The sequence below is a fragment of the Eucalyptus grandis genome, chromosome 7 (assembly GCF_016545825.1).
Source record: "Eucalyptus grandis isolate ANBG69807.140 chromosome 7, ASM1654582v1, whole genome shotgun sequence".
Lineage (NCBI taxonomy): Eukaryota > Viridiplantae > Streptophyta > Magnoliopsida > Myrtales > Myrtaceae > Eucalyptus > Eucalyptus grandis.
The window spans coordinates 55,565,202-55,585,708 of NC_052618.1; the positions used below are offsets into that span (position 1 = coordinate 55,565,202).

Below are 20,507 nucleotides of genomic sequence, written 5' to 3' on the forward strand. Positions count from 1 at the left end.
GTAAAATTACCCACAGATCAAAAGGTAATCGGTTGCAAGTGGGTAGTTAAGAAAAAGATATTTGCATATGGATAGATAGAACAATAGAAAGATTTAGTTGCAAATGGATACTCACTGGAGGAAGTCAATTATGGTGAAATTTATTCTCCTGTTGCAAAATTAAATTCTATAAAACTTGTGTTATCTTTAGCAACTGCTTACAATTTGGAGATAGAGCAACTTGACGTGAAAACGGCATTCCTCCATAGTGATTTGGAGAAGGATATTTTCATGAAGCAACCAAAAGGGTTTGTGATTAGAGGAAAATAAGACTTTGTTTGTAAACTGAACAAGTCTTTATATGGCCTAAAATAATCTCCAAGGATGCGGTACCAAAAATTCGACTCATATGTCTTGAAGCTTAGCTTTGTTAGTTGTGATATTGATAATTGTGTCTAGGTGAAAAGGTTAAATGAAGACTTTATTATCTTAACCTTATGCATTTATGATATGCTGCTAGTTGGGAATAATATGAGAATGATTAGCACTGTAAAAGAACTATTGGCAAAACAATTTGAGATGAAAGATCTAGTCCTAGCAAACTTTATTGCGGGCATACTGATAAAAAGAGAGCGTGAACTTGGGAAATTGTGGTTAAGTCAAAATAAATATGTTGAAAGTGTGTTAAAGAAATTCAACATGGTAGATTGCAAACTAGTGAAGACCCCATGTCCACAAGTTATAGATTATCAGTGCTCCAGTGTCCTAAGACTGAAGAAGAAGCTGAAGAGATAGCTTTAGTCCCACATGCAAGTGCAATTGGGAGCTTGATGTATGTAATGGTATGTACTCATCAAGATATTACTCAAGCAGTGGGAGTATTGAGCAGATACATATATAATCCAAGGAAAGTATATTGGATGGTAGCAAAATGGGTGCTTTGTTATCTTTGCGGTACATCTGGCTTTAAGTTATACTATGAAGGCATGTAAAACTTAAAGGGACAACAAGCATTAGGACTTAAGTACTTTGAGGATGCTGATTAGGAAGATGATATTGATATGCTGATTAGGAAGATGATATTGATAGCAGCAGATCAACTGACGAATATATTGTTTCTTTATTCGGAGGAGCTATGAGTTGGATGACCAAGAGACGGAGCACTATTACTTTATCTTCTAATGAGGCAGAGTACATGACCCTTAATCATGCTATTAAGGAAGTAATTTGGATGTGCAAATTATGTAAAGAGCTTGGTTTACATCAGGGGAAGTGAAGATTGGATGTAATAGTCAGAGTGCTATATTCTTGGTTAAGAATTCTGGATTTCATGCAAGAACAAAGCATATCGGCATTCAATATCACTTCATTTGCGAGAAAGTGGAACAAAAAAAAAACATAGTACTAGAGAAAAAATGACAAAAAAGTCAATAGTGTAGATTTTTTGGCCTATGCAGTAAGTGCAGAAAAGTCTAAATAGTGTATAGCTTTATTGCATTTAAAGAAGCATGTGGAGTATTCACCGAGTGGGAGAATATTATGGTGTGGTTCATAGTCCCCCTCAACTGCCTAGGAGTAGTGTCCTGCAACTCTGAAGGATGAGCTCATACTTTATTGATAATTTGGACTTAGACTCATGAATAGCTACTAGATATATATATATATATGCAGTAAGTGCAGAAAAGTCTTATGTTTTATTGGTGGTTTGAGTTTGGGCTTATGAATAGTTACTAAATATATATTATGATATATATATATATATATATATTATTTTATATTTCTTATTTTTTTGCTTGTAATTGAGAGATATAATAGAGAGGTGCGAGGTGCTAGTTATAATGCAATCCTCAACTGGACGTAACCCTAGTTTAAGGGTGAATTATGATAAAATCTTGCGTCTTGAATTTTTTTTCTCGTTTTTACTCTATTTTTTTGTGATTGTGCAACGAATCCTAACAAAACTTAGTTAAATACAAAATGCAGGTGATGCCTCATTTTGTGACCCGCCAACTAGAAAGTGGAGGAAAACACGGTCCTAAATTATAGCCGACGGTCAATCACTTTGTTATGTGTTTATAACATGATAGAGTACTCTCTGAACATTTCTTTTTCACATCCCTATGGGTACCATCGAATGGAAGATGATCATATGCTCGTGATTTTTCAAGCGATTAACATGCTTAGCTCAATGAGTTAGTATAGTTGAAAGGATATTAATCTTTTCAGGTGCATAAATAATGACTTCATTAATTAAGTATCGCGATCGGATAATATCCGCACTGGTTTTCATGTATACAGATAAGTCCACATAGGCGATTCCTGATAGAATTCGAATCTAGAAAATTTCGTTGGTGCTAAGTTGATGTCCGAATGGTCTTGCTGACCGATCATGTACTCCTGGACACGTGATGAAATAGGAAGCATCACGTGATATTTGTGAATATGGCGGCGGCGGCGGCTAGATGAATTCGCCGCCGCGAGCTGGCCTTTGGACTTCGGCCTTGTCCATGTTACCGTTCGCAGGTCAAACTGTCTTCAAGTTCAAGCTAGAATCATCGTCCTTCGATCAGGTTGATTGTCTGCTCAATTACACTTTCAATTTTTAAGCTGGTCGCACGCGAACATTTATAGGCATCACGCAAAACAATTTCCATGATTGTGTGAAGTTAAAGCAATTATTTCCCGTTTGGGTAAAACACTGATAAGCAACTTTTTGCTTAAAAATTTAGTATGAACAGCCAAATCATTATCATTCCTCCCCTTTTGAGATATAACGCAATCCACGTAAGATCTTATTGCGATAAAAAGCGCACAAAAAACTATTGCTTAGCACTATGATTGATTTTGTCCAGCACATTTCCTATCGCTATTTTGAGTAAATCAAATTGGGTTTCGTGCATTGTGTCTTGCTTAGCAGAAAGAAATTGATAACAAAAAGAAAAAAAAAAAAAAAGGCATAAAATGGAAAAAGGAAGGTCGACCGAAGATGAAATCCCAGAACTTTCATTATAATGCGTTGGCTTTGACCCGTGGGTTCATGTCGCATTCCATTAGCAATGGAAACATGTCATCCTAGGTGGCGATTAAAAAAGCTAAACAACGAGGTTTGAATTTGATTCCTGTTCTCGACTCTGTACCTTACCCAGTCGATCCCGCATCATATGAAACGAGCACGAGAGACAACGATGTTATATACGCGTTAAAGAATCCTCGCAACCCTAGTTAGGCCATTTCCAACGCTGTGATCAAGCTTCACGAGATCAAAGCGACGATTCAAAGCACGGAAACAACCCTGTTTTTTTCCCGCGTTGAAGGCACGGAAAGCGGTCACTTAATGACAAGAAACATGAGTAAATAACAGATTAATGCGTGAGGGATCGTCGTCCGCAAGTCGAGGGAAAACCCGAAGGAGAAAGCGACGTGCATTCATGCATACAGAGGATGATGAAAATCCTTTTTTGGACCAGACAAAGAGTGGGGGCAAGTTGGAGGCTCAAGGTTTCCGACCATGAGGTGACAATCTTGTCATCTCGAAAACGAGAACAAGAACAACGAATCGAATCTGATATGATGACTGATGTTGTTTTGATGACTTCCCCCAACTCCACTCAAAAGTGTTGTTAGTTCGTCAATAGAAAGGGTGGTCCATTTCGATGGTCGCTTTCGCTTCCATTTGGCGATAAATACATAATAACTTAGAAGATCGATAAATACATAATAACTTAAAAGATTCAAAAGCAAATTTGATTAAAAAAAAAAAGCACATTTGATTGAAACAAATTATCTAAAAAAATTATAAATCTATTGTCCAGCAATCACTTTAATCATAAATTTTCTAAATATTTTAATGATTTTCCAATGTAGTCTATCTCGCCAATTTTGGTCGGAAATCATTAATAGGACAGTTTGTTCAATGTTATCCATCCTATGTGGAATGGCTGTTTTGACGTTAATATGACCAACGGAGGAAGAAAATGAATTGTAGAATGTAGGGGGGGAAGAAAAGGGAAAATTCATCAATCTCAGTGATTTTCAAACGAATTGATTAAATGGACTACATTGAAGAATTGTCAAAAGATTTAAGATTAAATTGACAAAATTAAAAAATTTATGAATAAATTGGCCATTATAAAATAGGTTTGAACTTATTAGACAATTCTTTCTCTATGACCAAGATATATCATAGCTAGGCATGCACATCACATAACTTTTTGATTTGGATAAAACATAAGTTAGATCGGTGCCATTCCGAATCATTAAGGCTAGCGACAATACATCGGAAGTCAGCAAGGAGAACACGGTTCGTAATTAAGGAAGATAAACCTTGCACGTACTTGCTAAGAGCCTATTTGTTAAAATATGTTCCTGTTCCCCAGAACAACTTTTTTTGTTCTTTTGTTGCAGGGAACGAAAAAAGAATAGAAACCTGTTTGATAAAACTTTTGTTCTCGGGAATAAAAAAATCTATCTTTTTGTTCTTGGGAACAAAAAATCTTTTTTTTTTTGTTCCTAGGAATAAATTTAGAACAACCACCGCCTTGGTGGTAGCGATGGTTTGGGCTCTCTTCCCCTCACGAAGGGGAGGAGTTTGAATCCCCTCACGGTCGCTCGGGGTCTTAAGTGGGACGCCGAGGGTGGTGGGTCCTCCCACTTACGTGTTCCCCCAGATTTACTCGCAGGCTGCCGGCTATACGGGGTTCCCTGGGTCACCAAAAAATAAATAAATAAATAAATAAATTTATAACATAAACAAAAAGTAGAAAAAATAACTTCTTATTTTCGGAAACAATTTCTAGAATCTATTTTTCTTTCTCTTCTTTTTCTTTTTCTTCTTCTTCTTCTTCTTCTTCTTCTTCTTCTTCTTCTTCTTCTTCTTCTTCTTCTTCCTTTTGGCCGGTCGCCCTTGGCCATGGCCGGCGTCGGCAACCACCATACGAGAGCCGGCGACCTCACTAAGCATCGCCTTCTTCTTCTTCTTCTTCTTCTTCTTCTTCTTCTTCTTCTTCCTTTTGGCCGGTCGCCAGCCTTGGCCATGGCCGGCGTCGGCAACCAGCCATACGAGAGCCGGCAACCTCACTAAGCATCGCCAACCCCCAGAGATGCCGAGCCACAGCGAGACTCGTCAGCCTAAGCCTTGCCATGGCTAAGCGAAGCACGGTGAGACTCGGCCTCACCTGGGCTGGGCGAGGTCGACCTCACCCAGATCTAGCGAGGCCGAGCTCGCTGGACATCGCTCGGCCGGTCGCTAGCAACCAGCCAAAGAGAAAAAGAAAAAGGAAAAAATAATAAAAAAATTAAAAAATTAAAAGAAATAAAAGAAAAATCTAAGAATTTTACCAAACATATTTCTATTCCGAGAATAGAAATTTTGGAAAGTTACAAAACGCGTTCTTTTGCTTAAAAATTATTCCCGAGAACAAAAACAGGAAAAATTATTTCTCAATAAAAATTATTCTCCGGAACAAAAGCGTTATCAATCACGCGCTAAATGTAACTAGGTCATGCTTATTGTTGTTCATAGCTAGTAGATAAATGAACCTTTTTCATGTGTCAAAGCTACTTTGCCTAATGAGAACATATGTTCTCACTAATTGGAATGTGGATATAATAACATATAATCCATATGAGATTCCCATGATTGGAGCATTCGGATCACCATCTTATCAACTATGTTAATTCTAGCAGGATGCTCCGATGAACTATTCTCTCTAAAATGAGTAATTATAATAAAATAAAATAAAATAAAAATGCAATTAGATATTCCGACGTAGATGTTTGTAGTATTTTAATTTCTTGTCAGCTTACATTTTTTACACGAAGTACCATAATTTACTGATTATCTTCTTGCGAAGAGCTTGTATTTTTATTTTCTTCAAGGTGGCATGTCAGACTCCTCCCTTTTGGCAACGTCGATGTTATGATGGTGTTATGATGGGGAAAAGGGACGTTCGTTTCGTACACGACACGAGCGGATCGTGTCCTTATGTCGCCCGTGGATTCCATTTAGGAGGGCGGGGTCCGAATATGAATTACCAGACGAACCAGTAGGAACAGGAGAATCGACCCGTGCAATAGTACGACCTTCCAAATGAGCAGAGTATAAATGAAGCCTGAACTTTTAATATATGAAAATTTCATGATAAATGAAGTGTCCCTCTCTTAGTGTGCTTTGTGATGCAACGATTAAATTTTATGCATGATAATTTATGAGACGTCATCTACACTTTGAACGTGAGAAACAATAATAATTATTAAGTTACTATACGTTTTTTACCACATGTGAAGAGATACTATGATGGATATGTCCATAATCAAAATAGCCAGAAAGGAAAATAGTAAATTTCAATTGCCCTTTTGTTTGCTGGGTTCGAAATTCCAAAATTTTCTTTTAGGCCATATACATGTGTATATATTCCCACAAATACGGACGAGTTCATGTCCGTCGTCATCGCTTTCTGCACTTTCCTCCTTTTCTTCATAATCAAAAACTCAACGCTTCTCTCTATCTCTCTCTCTCTCTCTCTCTCTCTTTCTCTCTGAGTATCTGCTGGTTCGTCACCCAGGTAGTCGTCGGCTTCACTTTCTTCTTCGTTTTCATTCGATTTCTTTGGATTTGAAGTAAGGAATTCCGTGTAAAGTTTCGAGCTTTTCGGTCTTGAGAGCTCTTCCGATTACGTCTCTCGGCCTGGAGAAGATGCTCTTCTGAGCTCGCCGGCGGGTTCCGTTCGTAAGTAATCATTTCCTTGTTGTCGTGTCGATTTCCGTTTCTGGGTGTTGTCAGTAAGCGCGCGCGAGGGCATTTATTGCCTGCCTAAAGATTTCCTTGCTCTGTTTGTTTCGTTTGTTTGTTCAGGGGAAAGTGGTAGGAGGTGACTTGCGTTTAGCCAAGTTCTGGGTTTATGTGTGTCTGGGTTTCTTGAATCTGGGTGAGAAAAGGAAGCTTTGTAGAGAGAGTGTGCAGCTTGTTCTGGACAGCAATATAGAGTAGGTGGTGTTGCGGCCCGATGGATGGAAGAGTCGGCGATGTTTACAGCCGGGCCAATGGGAACTCGCGTGGCGATGTGGCGGCCGCGGTCATGCCGGATTACAATCTCGTGAGGAGGCTCAGAATTGATGATGGGGACAACGGGCGGAATTCTGTCGGGGGTGTTGTGCCATTATCGTCTGATCTGAATCTGCCTAGAGTGGCTCTGTCTTTGAGCTCCGTCAACTCGGAAAAGGAGTCGGTTGAGGACTGTGATTTCAGCGACGGAGTTCTCGAGTACATCAACGAAATTCTTATGGAGGAAGATGTGGAAGAGAAGGCTTGCACGTTCCAAGAGTCCGCGGCTCTTCAGGCTGCCGAGAAGTCCTTCTATGAGATCATCGGTAAAACGTATCCGCCTTCACAGAATAGCCACCCAATATCTCGTACCGATATAAATCATGATAGTCCTGCCGATCTTTCTGCCATCTATCCTGGCAATTTGTGTGGTTACAACTCGGTAAAGCCAGGATGGAGTTGTGACATGGGTGAGCCCAGGGCCTCTGTTCCTTCTTTCGTTTCGAGTTCCCATACTTCAGTTAGCTCTCCATATAGTAGCAATAGTCCTATCACGGATGGGTTTGCTGATTCTCCTGTGAGTATCCTTAGGTTGCCTGAACTTTTAAGTGAAAAAGTGAAAGGCGTTGAGGAGGCAAGTAAGTTTCTTCCAAACAACAGTTCTCCGTCTGCCAATTTGGAGAAAAATAGCTTGTCTTCTACGATACCAGAGAATGATGCCATCAGTACCGTTCCAGAGGTGGAGAAGACTATGGGGAGCGGACGCTCGAATAAATCTAGGGGAAAGAAGAATTCTCACTCTGAGAATGTATGCTTGGAGGAATCAAGAAGTCACAAGCATTCATCACTTTCTACTGAATCAGATGTGAGTTCAGATATGTTTGATGCAGTATTGCTTAGCAAAGATGATCCACTTCGTGAAGAGTTGCAAAGGGCGCAGCAGAACGGACAAACAAAAGGGTCGAACGGGAAAAAGGGCCGAGTTAAGAAGCAGGGACGGGAAAAAGACATAGTTGATCTGAGAACCCTGCTGACTCTCTGTGCGCAGTCTGTTGCAGTAGATGACAGGAGAAGTGCGAATGATATGCTCAAACAGATAAGACAGCACTCATCTCCTACTGGTGATGGAATGCAAAGGACGGCGCACTACTTTGCTAACGGTCTTGAGGCACGATTAGCCGGTTCCGGAACTCAGATTTGCACTGGCATCATGTCTAAACCAACATCAGCTGCCTCTGTCTTGAAAGCTTATCGCCTACTCCTTGCTGCATGTCCATCTCCGAAGATCGTAAACTTCTTCTCAAACAAGACAATAACCAATGTAGCTGAAAATGCAACCAGGCTGCACATCATTGATTTTGGCATCCTCTACGGTTTCCAATGGCCTGGCCTCATAAAACGTCTCTCCTCACGACCTGGTGGACCTCCTAAAATTCGGATAACTGGAATCGATTTTCCACAGCCAGGATTCAAGCCAACTGAAAGGGTGGAGGAGACAGGGCGCCGCTTGAAGAACTATGCGAAGACTTTCAGCGTGCCATTTGAGTTCAATGCTATAGCACAGAGGTGGGACACTATCCAACTGGAGGATCTTAGGATTGATAAAGATGAGGTCCTCGTGGTGAACTGTATGTGCAGATTAAAGAACCTACTCGATGAGACAGTGGTAACTGAGAGTCCAAGAGATATTGTTGTGAATCTAACGAGGAAGATGAACCCAGCGGTCTTTATTCTTGGAGTTACAAACGGGGCCCATAGTGCCCCCTTCTTTATCTCCCGGTTTCGAGAGGCTCTTTTTCACTTCTCTACTATCTTTGATATGCTTGATACGAATGTTCCCCGCGACATTCCAGAGAGGATGCTGCTTGAGAAAGAGTTCTTTGGATGGGAAGCCATGAATGTCATTGCATGCGAAGGCTCAGAGAGGATTGAAAGGCCAGAGACCTACAAACAGTGGCAGGTGCGGTTCACGAGGGGAGGGTTTACGCCACTTCCATTGAATGAGGAGATCGTGGAGAAGGTAAAGGACAGAGTGAAATCTAACTGCCATAAGGACTATGTCGTTGATGAAAATGGCCAGTGGCTTCTGCTAGGATGGAAGGGCCGAATTGTACGTGCATTCTCAACATGGAAACCTTCCGCCAATACATGTTCACCCAAGGCATGAAGATGATAGGACAAGAAGTTTTTCTTATGGTGAGTCTGGTTTTGTTTCTACATAATTTGGGATTTCTATTTATCTAAGTTACTCCCTCTTGTTATCATCGGAGATCTCTTTGCCATGCCGAATTTGTGCGTTTGCCATTTGCATCCTGCTGCATAAGTACATATAATTGATGCTGCTGACTTTGAAATTTGATAACAGAAAGATGTATGAGCTGAATTCTGTTCTTCTGAATCAGATGGAGAGAGACATGTTCAGACAGCTCGAGATGACATGGCGACTTGCCAATCCAGAAATAGGTGAATCATGGACGGTACTGCTTATATGTTCTTCATTTGGAGAGACCCTCATAGGTTTCTGAACATACGCTGAAGATATCTGGGCAGCATTTGCATCAGCAGATTTATGGCTGTAATTTTTGGATAATTTTCTTTATGTTATATATTGATTCCAGTAAGTTTCGAAGATGCACTAATTTTTAGAAATGCAGACCATTCTTTGTTTAAATATCCATTCTTTCTTTTCACCGTCGGCTGTCGGATGTTGGCCTTTCTTTGTTCCGTGCTCATTCTTGAGCTTGATTTGATAAAGTTAATGGCGTTTGTGAGATCCATATTTGCCAAAGTGGGCGACAATGATCCGCAGTCTGAATTAGGCTTAATGGGAAGGGGTTTGTTTTTCTTTCTATATGCAATTCAAGATTTAGTTTGTGCTTGTGCGAATTATATATCTGAATGCTGGAAACGCAATGTATGTGCCTTTATCTTGATCTATCTATGGTTGGAAAGAGGACGTTGATTAAAATGCCGACTTCTCCGACTCGTCCCTCGTCCCCTCTTTCTCTTCCCAATAAGGAAGCCATTAAGTAATCATCTTGTCTTCGTGCACACCAAGTTTATATGAGCATCGTGTGTGCAAAACGTTAGATTTGGTTGGACTCATATGATCAATGCCTCGCATTATCCGGTTGCCGATTTCAAATAATCCGGATGATAAATGTGTACACGCAAGAGTTCAGTTAATGTTTGAGGTTATTAAACGTACACATACATGCTATATGCGCATACGTATGTTGTGGTACTAGCTAAACATTAGGTTGGGTCGGGGACTAGTTGTAGCTCAGTATGCCTAATTCTAATAAACACAGACACGGTCATGAAACGGTGCTTATGAATTGCACTTAGGATTACGCTATGATCTCGAGCTGCGGCAATGACATGTCCTGTCATGTCGTGGTCATTCTAACAACGGAGATTATTCATCTCTGGGAATCCATGTTCTGCTAACTCGACTTCTACTTAGCACTGGCAATCGGAGAACGTACGGAAATCCAGTAGCTATTATTATAATGTGCGAATGATGTGCAGAGATGGGTATCTTGCGGTCAAGAGCTGGAGCTACCCTTTTGTCTTTTCTTTCGGAGATTGATTCCGAGGAGAGCAAATTGGATGCAACGCGGGAGCGCTCGGCGAATTAAGAAAGTTTCCGAATTCCGAAAATGTCGCTGGAATGCATCGACCTATCCACATTTTCCCCTGGTCAGATGACAAAAGCTTGAAAAGCGGCACAGGATATCGAATTCCCAAGTTTGACTTTGCATCTACTGGTTGAGGGTTTCGAGGTCTATAGATTACTACATATGATATTAGTTTATCAGCCATTAAGATCTAGCGCTGATGTCGGAACACCCACCTAATGCAACAGGAATTACATTTAAATGAATGACGGACATTGAATAAAGACCGATGAAGCATGCTTGGTTTGTTAATGTCATTTGACCGGTGATTATTCACGCGTACTATATATGTGATATTTTATAGAAGTTTATGAAGAGTTTACCAAGACCTTTAAAAGAAAAAAAAAAAAAACTGATGTGATTCCAAACACGCTATCCGAATACAGCTCTGCGCAAGTGACGGTGATGTTGCCGGCTCGAGAATGCGAATAATTGGTGAGATTCTGCGAATAAACTCGCGAGTTTACGGTGACGACAGCGTTGACTTTTTGAAGCGGTGACCAAATCGTAATCCGGTAGGCGGGCCTAAAAAAAGTCAATTCCCATGATCGGGCAAAAGCCCAAGGAAAAGCCAGCCCGGCCCACCCGGCCCCGATTTGAAGGATATAAATATGGGCCCAACGCGAGGAACCGGCCCGACCCGGGCCCGCCCATTGATTGCGAAGGAGAAGCAGGGGTGGGGTGGGTTGCGGCTCGTCGGCGCGGCGCGACTGCTTGAGGCGACGCCGCCGACCCTGCTGCATCAGCTCCGGAGGCTTCGTCGCGCGCCTCGGCTGCCCGGAGACGGAGATCGAGGAGAGCGGGCGATGGCCGGAGCGGGCGCCCCGGATTTCTTCTACAGAGAAGCGCAGCGCCTCGGCTATGTCGCGCGCTCTGCCTTCAAGGTCCTTCCTCCTCTGTTCTCGCTCCTCGTTTTGCTCTGAATTCGTATATTGATTTCCTGCTTTCGAAACCGTGTGAAATTTTCTCGTCGTACAGCTGCTTCAGATGCAGAACAAGTATAAGCTGATAACTGCCGGGTCCTCTGTTCTCGACCTCGGCTGTGCCCCTGGCGCTTGGCTTCAGGTTCTCTCTGCTCGGCCACCACCCGACGTGTTTGTCGAAATCCCTCCGTGCGTCTTTCGTTTATTATCCAATCTGACTGACGGGTTCGCGTCCAGGTTGCTTGCCAGAACTTGGGTCCTCTGAAAAATGGTGGGTCTGTCGTGGGCATTGATCTCAAGGTTCGTTGCCCTCTCGCGTGCGTGTTGTGCGTGGCCCCGTTGGATTCTGAACAAATGGAGTGGACTACGTGGAGAGTGTTCATCTCTGAATTAAGTTTTTCTGTTGTTTGAAAGAGTGTTTTTTTCTGGGTGTATGATGTGAGAATTGGGGATGTGCAGAACAGAAGGTCAAGGTTCCTACAATGCATTGTGATGCTAGAGTTCAGACCGTTTGTGCTGATGTGAGGAACTTCCCGAAGCACCAAATTAAGGCCCTTTCTCCAAAGGTAGCTCGTTGCAAAGTAATCTTGCGGACTTGAAACGAAAATATGCATGTTTACTTTGTGAATGGGGAGGTATTTGAGTTCTAAATGTTTTGTAAATCACTGTAAAGATCCCTACTTTCTGCTTCCTCCTGAACCAAGGTGAGTTTTTTGTCACTGGAAAATCATGCAGTGTCATGGATACCGAGGTTAAGCATGTACAGAAACGATTTATAGCTTCCTCACAAGTTATCCTCCAAAAAATTGGAACCAAGATTCTGGTTTGTTTTGTCTCAATGCCCACGAACTCCACCTTGGATGTCTAAATCCATCTCTTTATTAACCTCATGAACAAGATAAGAGACTACCTGAAGCCTGAGTGAGTACTCTCGACACAAGATTGGTTGGTCTTGTATTGAATGCGCCTAAGCCACGAGTCCATTTCTCTAAGCACTAAGTCCATCCTTTGGGTTGAAGCAAGATTTATTATATATTCTTCAGCAATTTGAGATATGGCTAGGTATGTTAACATCAGATGACACCAATGGAAAACTATTTGGGCCTTGCTTATTTATTATGCTTACTGCCTTCAAGCCTCACAAATTAGAACTAGTGAAGGTAGGGCATCCACTCTACACTCTGCAGCGTGTGAATATGCAATTAATGCAAAGTACTCATCTTGCTTACTATACATCATTTCTTAGGAAGTTTGATCCTACTAACAACAGTTTCTTAATCCATGTCACATGCTGCGTTTGCATCAGGTAACTAACCTCCTTCAACTAGAAGGTGCTTTGGCATAGGGTCTGATGCTAGTCAGTCTTGCCATATCAGTCATTGAGTAGACAGTTTTTTTTTCCTTCACTATTCTGTACTCTGCAGCACTGGATTAAATGCAGCGTTGCTTCTGAATTTATAAGCAAATGACATTTTCCTGCCTCTTCTCAGCAAAGAGGGTTTTCCGTCGTACTCTCGGATATGTGTCCCTCAGTTTCTGGGATCACAACTACAGATGCGGCTTTATCCACTGAATTAGGGATGCGAGCACTTGAGGTAGCTGTTGGCAGCTCTGCCTTAGGTCATATGAATAGCAATATCCAAATGGATGGACAGTCAAAGCCCTCTGCTTGTGCTCCTGATGACAAGGGTGTGTTGCGACCAGGAGGACACCTAGTCATTAAGCTTCTGGAAAGTGAGGATGCACAAGGTAGACTTGCATTTGATTCTGTACCAATAGGAGAGATTTTCAGTCTTGAGTCATATTGTGGCTTCTCTAATGTGTGTTGCTAAGAGAGATTTCGAGTCATGTACTAACCTTTCTTCTTATCAAATTTACAGAATTCCGCCGGATTTGCAGCCCACTTTTCAGAAAGACATCATGGTTAAGGCCCAAAGCTACAAGGTCGTCATCAAGAGAGATCTATTTTATCTGTCAAAGTTTGCTTTCCTGAAAAAAACCTTTGCTTTACTCGTTTGACAATTTTCCTGGAAGTTAGGCTTTCTTGAGCAACTGTAGCTGGCTGGCGTGTTGTATTATCTGGCTTGTATTCTTTTCCCCAGTCCACTACAAAAACCTAATCGTTGGCGGACTTTCTTTTTCTTTAACTTACACAAGGGCTGTCCTATTGTGATGATGGTAGTTCACAGTACGGAATCCTGGCCTTCAATGGCACAGCCACTATGCGGATAAATTGCTCTCTTGGTTACACAATCCAATTCACTGTTACCTTTTGCTTTCCAGAAAGTTCGCATGAGGTTTTCACAACAGCTGGAAACTCCTGGATTTAAGCTACAATCCAATTCACTGTTACCTTTTTCTTTCCAGAAAGTTCGCATGAGGTTTTCACAGCAGCTGGAAACTCCTTGATTAAACATATCTATTTTTTCCGATGCTATGAGCTTGTTTTAGACGGTGACAGGGAATCTAAGGAAACCCTCTAGGGCGTCACATAATTTACACATCATGAGACCATAAACTGATCAAAGATCATTTGCAAATCTTATTATGCCACACGTATTAATCTTGTACAAAAGTTTCTCCTATTCTACTCACAATTTACAAAAAGTGTAATGTCAGTTGACCGTGCAAGATTTTTTTACATGTAATGAAATCAAACATGTTTCTTTTCAAGAGAGACCGAGCTAGCTTGAACAAGCATGCAGCTTTTATCTGATGTGGGTTCGCCCCAAAGACCAGAGACCCGTATCCTTGACCGGTGCCTGCAACACGTAAGACAGGAAAATTAATAAGGAACCAACCAAGAAGAGCAATCTTAATCAGAGCAGAATGACATGGTCACATGTCACTCACCGGTGCCTTAGCCGATGGGAATACATTCCAAAACCGCAAGGTCTCGTCACCAGCTCCTGTCACTATTGTCTGCAAGCAACAATTGAATTATGACTCGCGATTTTGGCAAATGCCTGACAACACTATCACCCCTTCCATCGGAAGAACAGTCACATTACCTGGCCATCTGGAGACATGGCAAGATAAAGTACTCGAAGACTATGGCCAGTTAGAGTTGCAACCTGTTGATATAAGAAATGACCAACATCAGCTTATGCCGTTCCCCGATTAGTCTAGCCTTCGAAAGCTGTGATAATGAAACGGTTGAGACCCTAACACTCCCTCAAAGGCTTTCTTACCTTTGCCATGGATGGATATTTCCACACCATTATTTGATTCTGTGAATACCCATGAGTGCTCACCAACTCATTGACATTCTTACTCCAAGCCAGATTACATACCTGCCAGCAAAATGTGACTGTGAGTATATAGGTTTTCTTAATGATTGCTCTTCTTTTATTCGCATTACCACTTCTGAGTTCTGTCCCCAAATGTTCGAAGGAATTTGCAATTGTGCACTCAAGAACTATAAATACCATATGGAGTAAGTGGATCTCACATGCTCCTAGGCTACCAGTAGTTACGCACTCAAGTATTGGTAGTAAATCAATTCAGTACCTGACTCCCAGTGTCGACACTGCTCGTCTGATGGCCATTGGTGGTGTTCCAGAAGCGTATGCATCGATCAGCAGTTCCTCCTCCTGATGCAAGAAGCCCATTCTGATGGGGAGACCATGCTATGGCTTTCACTGCTGCTGTATGCTCAGTAAGCTTCAGAACTGGTTGCTGAGAGTGCTGATTCCACACCAGTAGCTGATCAACCAATAATAAGCTTGTTTAATATTCCATACTCAGTTTAATATGGAAGATAAAACGACTTACCAGAAAACGAGAATTACCTGATTGTCGTTCCCACCTGATGCGAGTTCTCTGTCATCATGGGACCATTTCAATCCACATACCTGAGTAATTAAACCAAAAGGGATGATTGAGGTTGCTCAAGATTCAAATTAGCCCTCCACACCAAAACTTATAGACTGCAAGAAAAATTTCTTGCTCAAGTTTTACCTCAGATTTGTGGCCAACAAGCTTGCCTATGAATTCATTTGGAACGCGAAGATCATGCTGAAGTATGACCCGGTCCCTGCTACCAGAAGCTAATATGCGCGAATTCCATGCCAAGACCCCTGTTCTAGTCTGATGACCACCCATTGTCCGAACTCGCTTACACTGAGTTCCATCCCATATCTGTCATACAACGTCACTTGGTGATCTTTCAAATCTTATGAGCCTTATGATGTGCCAATGTGTGCAGGTTTACATCCTATTACCTGAACTTGACCGAGGCTGGTACCAATTGAAATGTATGAACCCTCTCGAGTCCACTGTACTGCACAGACACCATCATTAGGTCCCAGATCACAGAGCTTTGTCACCTGAAAACGAGGTGATAGCATTACTGTAAGAGCACAACCAATTTGACATCGCTCTTTGCCGATTTTACAGGAAACTCTCAGTAAGACATTGAGAATCAAAATCTGGCAGAGATCAGTTAAAACTAGAAATGCCAACTTACTTTGCTGTTTGATGCACTCCATAGGTAAACACAAGTGCCCAACCCGACCGCAAGCGTATTCTGAGATGACCAGTCAACCAGATTCAAATAGAAGTCATCTTGCAGCGATGGGGCATCCAGAACCTGCATAGTAAACAATTATTTGTCTGCTCCCATTCTTTAGTGCTTAATACCTACTACAGCCATCAATTAAGCTCACTACATTTGATCTAATTTCTTCCGACCAGCTGCGGATTTATTTTCGGCTCATTTCTGGCTATTTTGCACTCACTAGTTTGGCGGTTTACAAAATGAGCTAGCTATTACCCTTCCCTCGGTTCCCACTCCTTTGGGCCATTTTAGTTCAGCATTCCAACTGGAGTTGTACAAGATTGCCAGTTTTGCTATATTAGTCCAATTGCTAAACTATTTTGCTGTCTAACTAATACAAGTTGCTTACGAGAAACGCCTGCTATGATCCATCAATTTTCTTCACCGATTTCAGCATTAATGAATAGTTCATCAACTCATTCTTAGGCAATGGACACAGCTATATCCTTCATCCTCAACCTTGACACGATCTTCCATTGAAAGAAAAAATGATCAAAAGTGTTAAAATGTTCGATGCAAAAGCTTAAATTTATAGATGTCATATAAACTCCATAAACAAGCTCACTCTCATGTGCAAAGCGGATTATAAACGATATGTGGAATGTGATGAACGGAGACAAAGTCTAATCCAAAAACTTAATCTTATAGGGGAGGGAGATACAGAGAGCATACAAGCTCGTAGGCAGGCTATAGGATATTTTAACAAAAGGAGTCGAGATTACTCTCAACAACACCACATTAAAGCAACAGAATTTCTTCACCTTATGCGGCGTCTTGGGCACCTTCCTTGGTGGCTTAGGAGGCGTCGAAGCTTCACTGGAGAAACCGCTGTCCTGCCTCAGGATCGACGGCGAAAACGGCGAGTTTGGGCCCGAACTCTCGGTCTTGAACCGCAACATGTTCTTGCTGGGGCTCATGGGCGACCCTTGACCTGCAGGAGAGAGAGAACCGAAATCAGACCCAAAGAGCTCAGCCTTCAACAACCTCGAGTACGCCTCGTTCCCTCCTTCCTTAACCGGCGACCCCCTTTCGACGAGCCCGAAAGTGTGGAGCCTCGAAGAGGATCTGCAAGGGATGAATCTGTCGCTGATGGAAGAGGACTTGGACGGGGACGTCAGGTTGGAGATGGCCCGGAAAGACGATGATGAACCCGAGAACCCGTCAAGCCGAAGCGAGGTCTCGGACATCCCGGACGGGAGATTGATGCCGCCGCTCTTCCTCCTCGGAGCCGAATCCATTTTCCGGGTTTTGCTTATTTCTGTCTCTCCGTATCTGGGTGATCCTTGATCTTCGACCTCGTGCAAGACTGGACAGAAAAGCCCTCTTCTTGGCTCGCGGAGAGAGGGCTTTTCTAGCAGTCGCGGCGTGAAGAGGAAGATTTGCAACGGTCTACAGGAGCGGGATGATTGAATTCCTGGTGAAAAGAAAAGTGAGATACGTAGTGTCCGAGGTTTTATATGGAGAGGGACAGGAACATCGTAACGGTCGAATTCGCATGTACAGTGGAAGGAGCTCGATCTAGCTGTAATGAAATCTGCTGCCGCTTTTTGGCTTGCCAAAACTAGCGACTAGCCGTTGCTCTTTTGGTGCCGATCTCGTGCATTATTTACTCAAGTGCCACTGCCTCCAGCCTTCTCTTGTTCCTCTTCAATTTCTTTGGTTTACATGTTAATTACCGCTTATTTAATCGAGCTGTAGTAATTAAGTCGCTTGATGAAGTAGGATCGCACTTATGGTGGCGTAAAAATCGACAATAATCAGGGACATTGAAAGTGTGAAACTATAAATAAATAAATAAATAAATAAAGTGTGAAACTATCGAGAACGATTAATATGTGAGTCATTCTCATCTAGTGTTGTTTAATCCTTACTGTATGTAACCTTTCTTTTCTCACTATTGATTTTCCATTCATGAGTATTAATGACCTCCTAACGTGTGATTGTTTGGATTTTCAGGAAGTTTATACACAAAAGTAAGTGCATCCCTAATATTAAAATTTCCTATACGTTAAAACTATCTACAACATTATCAATCTCCAAATTTATAGTTAATTTATATTGTCGAGTCAACGCACTATTGAATTATTTCGGTGTCTAAAAGAAGATTATCGTTTTTTTTAATAGAAATCCTAGATGGATATTTTTATATTATTTCTCTATTGTGCGATTTTGATATAGGTTGGGTCTTCATTAAGTTTGGTCTTCCCTTATGGGTATCATGGTGTTGGTTGTCTTTTGCGTTAGAGCAGATTTCTATGAAGAGTAAAGGATTTGAAAGATTAATGAATATCTTGTAGAAAGGAAAAGAAGAATTCAATAATTCAAGTCATCTTTCTACGTGCCTTGAGACCTGACTTACCTTTGGGGCCTAACACTACTGCTTTTATTCAGGCTTTTATCGTATTGATGGACGGGTCGGGTCATTATTTGGCCCACGATTGTGGACCTGTGGCATCAAAGTACAAAATCACAGTGTTCTACTGTTACAGATTATTGTGAGAGCTTTAATTTTTCGGTTTAGGGTTATATTTTCCTCTATCCGTCTTTAATTGATTGGTTATAAGTTATAAGCATCACGTACACATGAGTTTAATAAAGCACAGATGTGGATTTTCTCCGTACTTGTAACCTATCAATTTAAATGATGGTTGGATTAAAGCATGTTTAGAAAATACATGAGAGTTCGTAGCATGAGTCCGCTTTACCTTCAAATATTTTTAATGGGTAAGTGTCGGAGTGTCCAGTGTAGTCATTGATTTTCCGTGGGAAAGTTATAATCCTAATAAACAATCTTAAAATTAAAATTGATTTTATGCATGATAGAAATGTATACGATAACAATCATATAATATAAAGGCAAGATGCATATTTCTAAAGTGCGATTTGACATCCCAACACGTGAAGCGGGTCACCAATATCCATTGAATGACCAAAGTTGGACTGTGCCTTCCAATATGGAAATTGAAGTTGAAGCGACATCACTTTTGTACCGAAGTACGACCTATAGTGGATATCTTAGAGAAATGCATCTCTAATTCGCGCCCGACCAATCGGGCCAATTGGATTGAGAGGATGAATTTCATCTTTGGTGCTTGATAGAAAAAACAGGTTGACCGCAACGGCAAAAGAAGAAGAAAAAAAAGTTGACTATTCGAACCACCATGCAAAAAACATCGTCCTATGATGTTGAAACTGAGGACCATCATGAGCTAGTCGTGCCCCAAATTGATGGTTCTTCCGACGCGCAATGCACGGTCCTGCGTAAATAATGGGACTGCTGTGATATGAAGGAACGATGGAGACCGATATCTGAAAGATGCAACGTTCGATCGTCTTATTTTTTGTTTGTCGAGCATCCGCGTACGTTCAGATTGATGACGGTTTTGAATTTTTTGCCAAAAAGTAGGTGACAAGAGTTAGGTGATCTCCATCTACAACCGTGTATTTACTTCTGCTAAAATGGGTCGTAGACCCATTTCTTAACTCATAATTGATTGGCCGGCTTATTATATAGATTAGTTTTATTCAATAATTAGATCATAAATGAGTTTAGACCCAACTTTATGGGTTATAAATAAGTTTTAAATGGATTCACAACTTAATTAGACTTAACCCATCTTTATTACTTTCTTTAAGTCTCTATCGCCCTTAATTGATCTCGAGCTCGATCACTCCGTGCTTTTACCTTAGTTTGGGTATGATTTTTCTTAAACTTGGTTAAATAAAGAAGTGTTTTAATAATATGAATCGGATTGGGTATGGGTCACTAGACATGTAGTGCATGAAATTTGATCAAAACAAGTTAATGGATTAATTTTGGTCGGATTATTTTCAACTTGAGTTACTGTTTCACTAGTCTATGTATATTGAGCTATAAAGTTTATAATTGCAATTAATAGGTTCGCGATTGAATTGTTATAATCTAATTCGATTTAAAAATGTATATGATACATCAATCAAATGAATCTATAAAGTTCCGGATCATGAACGATTTATGGATCCACCATCAATCCTACCGATTTTATAGGAACTTTTCAATTCCGTGGATTTACGGCTTGTGACGTTTTAACTGACAAATGATTTCATATCCCAAAATTTTCAAAGTAATGGACCGTAGTTATCGCTTACAATCCAGTTGCAAACCAAGAAGCACGTAAGCTTTTTCGTCGTTGTATCTAAGTGGGATAACTGTGGAGAAAAATAATGCCTTGCAGTGTCTTATATGTGAAAATTATCGCACATAGTCAAAGAGAAATTTTATGTTTGATCTTGGATCTTACACAAAATCTCTTCGTTTTCGCACATGATTCATACAATTGTTTAGG

General features: G+C 41.2%; 3 protein-coding genes across 4 annotated transcripts; 2 read left to right on the forward strand and 1 right to left on the reverse strand.

The window, feature by feature from the left end:
- Positions 1–6,435: 6,435 nt before the first annotated feature.
- Positions 6,436–9,709, forward strand: LOC104454304 (scarecrow-like protein 9). Of its 2 annotated transcripts, none has more exons than XM_018859613.2 (3): positions 6,436–6,706; positions 6,797–9,217; positions 9,424–9,709. In XM_018859613.2, the coding sequence occupies exon 2, from the start codon at positions 6,984–6,986 to the stop codon at positions 9,186–9,188; it is 2,205 nt and encodes a 734-aa protein (XP_018715158.2). In that variant the 5' UTR covers positions 6,436–6,706; positions 6,797–6,983; the 3' UTR covers positions 9,189–9,217; positions 9,424–9,709. The 2 variants fall into 2 exon arrangements, with proteins under 2 accessions (XP_018715158.2, XP_010067415.2); XM_010069113.3 differs by having other exon boundaries at positions 6,833–9,217.
- A 1,664-nt stretch (positions 9,710–11,373) lies between these two features.
- LOC104454305 (ribosomal RNA large subunit methyltransferase E) lies at positions 11,374–13,882 on the forward strand. The gene is made up of 6 exons (XM_010069117.3): positions 11,374–11,585; positions 11,680–11,766; positions 11,862–11,924; positions 12,089–12,190; positions 13,115–13,373; positions 13,505–13,882. The coding sequence occupies exons 1-6, from the start codon at positions 11,508–11,510 to the stop codon at positions 13,615–13,617; spliced, it is 702 nt and encodes a 233-aa protein (XP_010067419.1). The 5' UTR covers positions 11,374–11,507; the 3' UTR covers positions 13,618–13,882.
- A 250-nt stretch (positions 13,883–14,132) lies between these two features.
- LOC104454306 (protein FIZZY-RELATED 3) lies at positions 14,133–17,615 on the reverse strand. Its single transcript, XM_010069118.3, has 10 exons — positions 16,944–17,615; positions 16,093–16,215; positions 15,848–15,952; positions 15,585–15,764; positions 15,416–15,478; positions 15,135–15,329; positions 14,816–14,917; positions 14,636–14,698; positions 14,478–14,546; positions 14,133–14,386 (listed from the first exon to the last, which is right to left on the reverse strand). Exons 1-10 carry the CDS (start codon positions 17,418–17,420, stop codon positions 14,333–14,335), a joined length of 1,431 nt encoding a protein of 476 aa, XP_010067420.1. The 5' UTR covers positions 17,421–17,615; the 3' UTR covers positions 14,133–14,332.
- Positions 17,616–20,507: the final 2,892 nt, after the last annotated feature.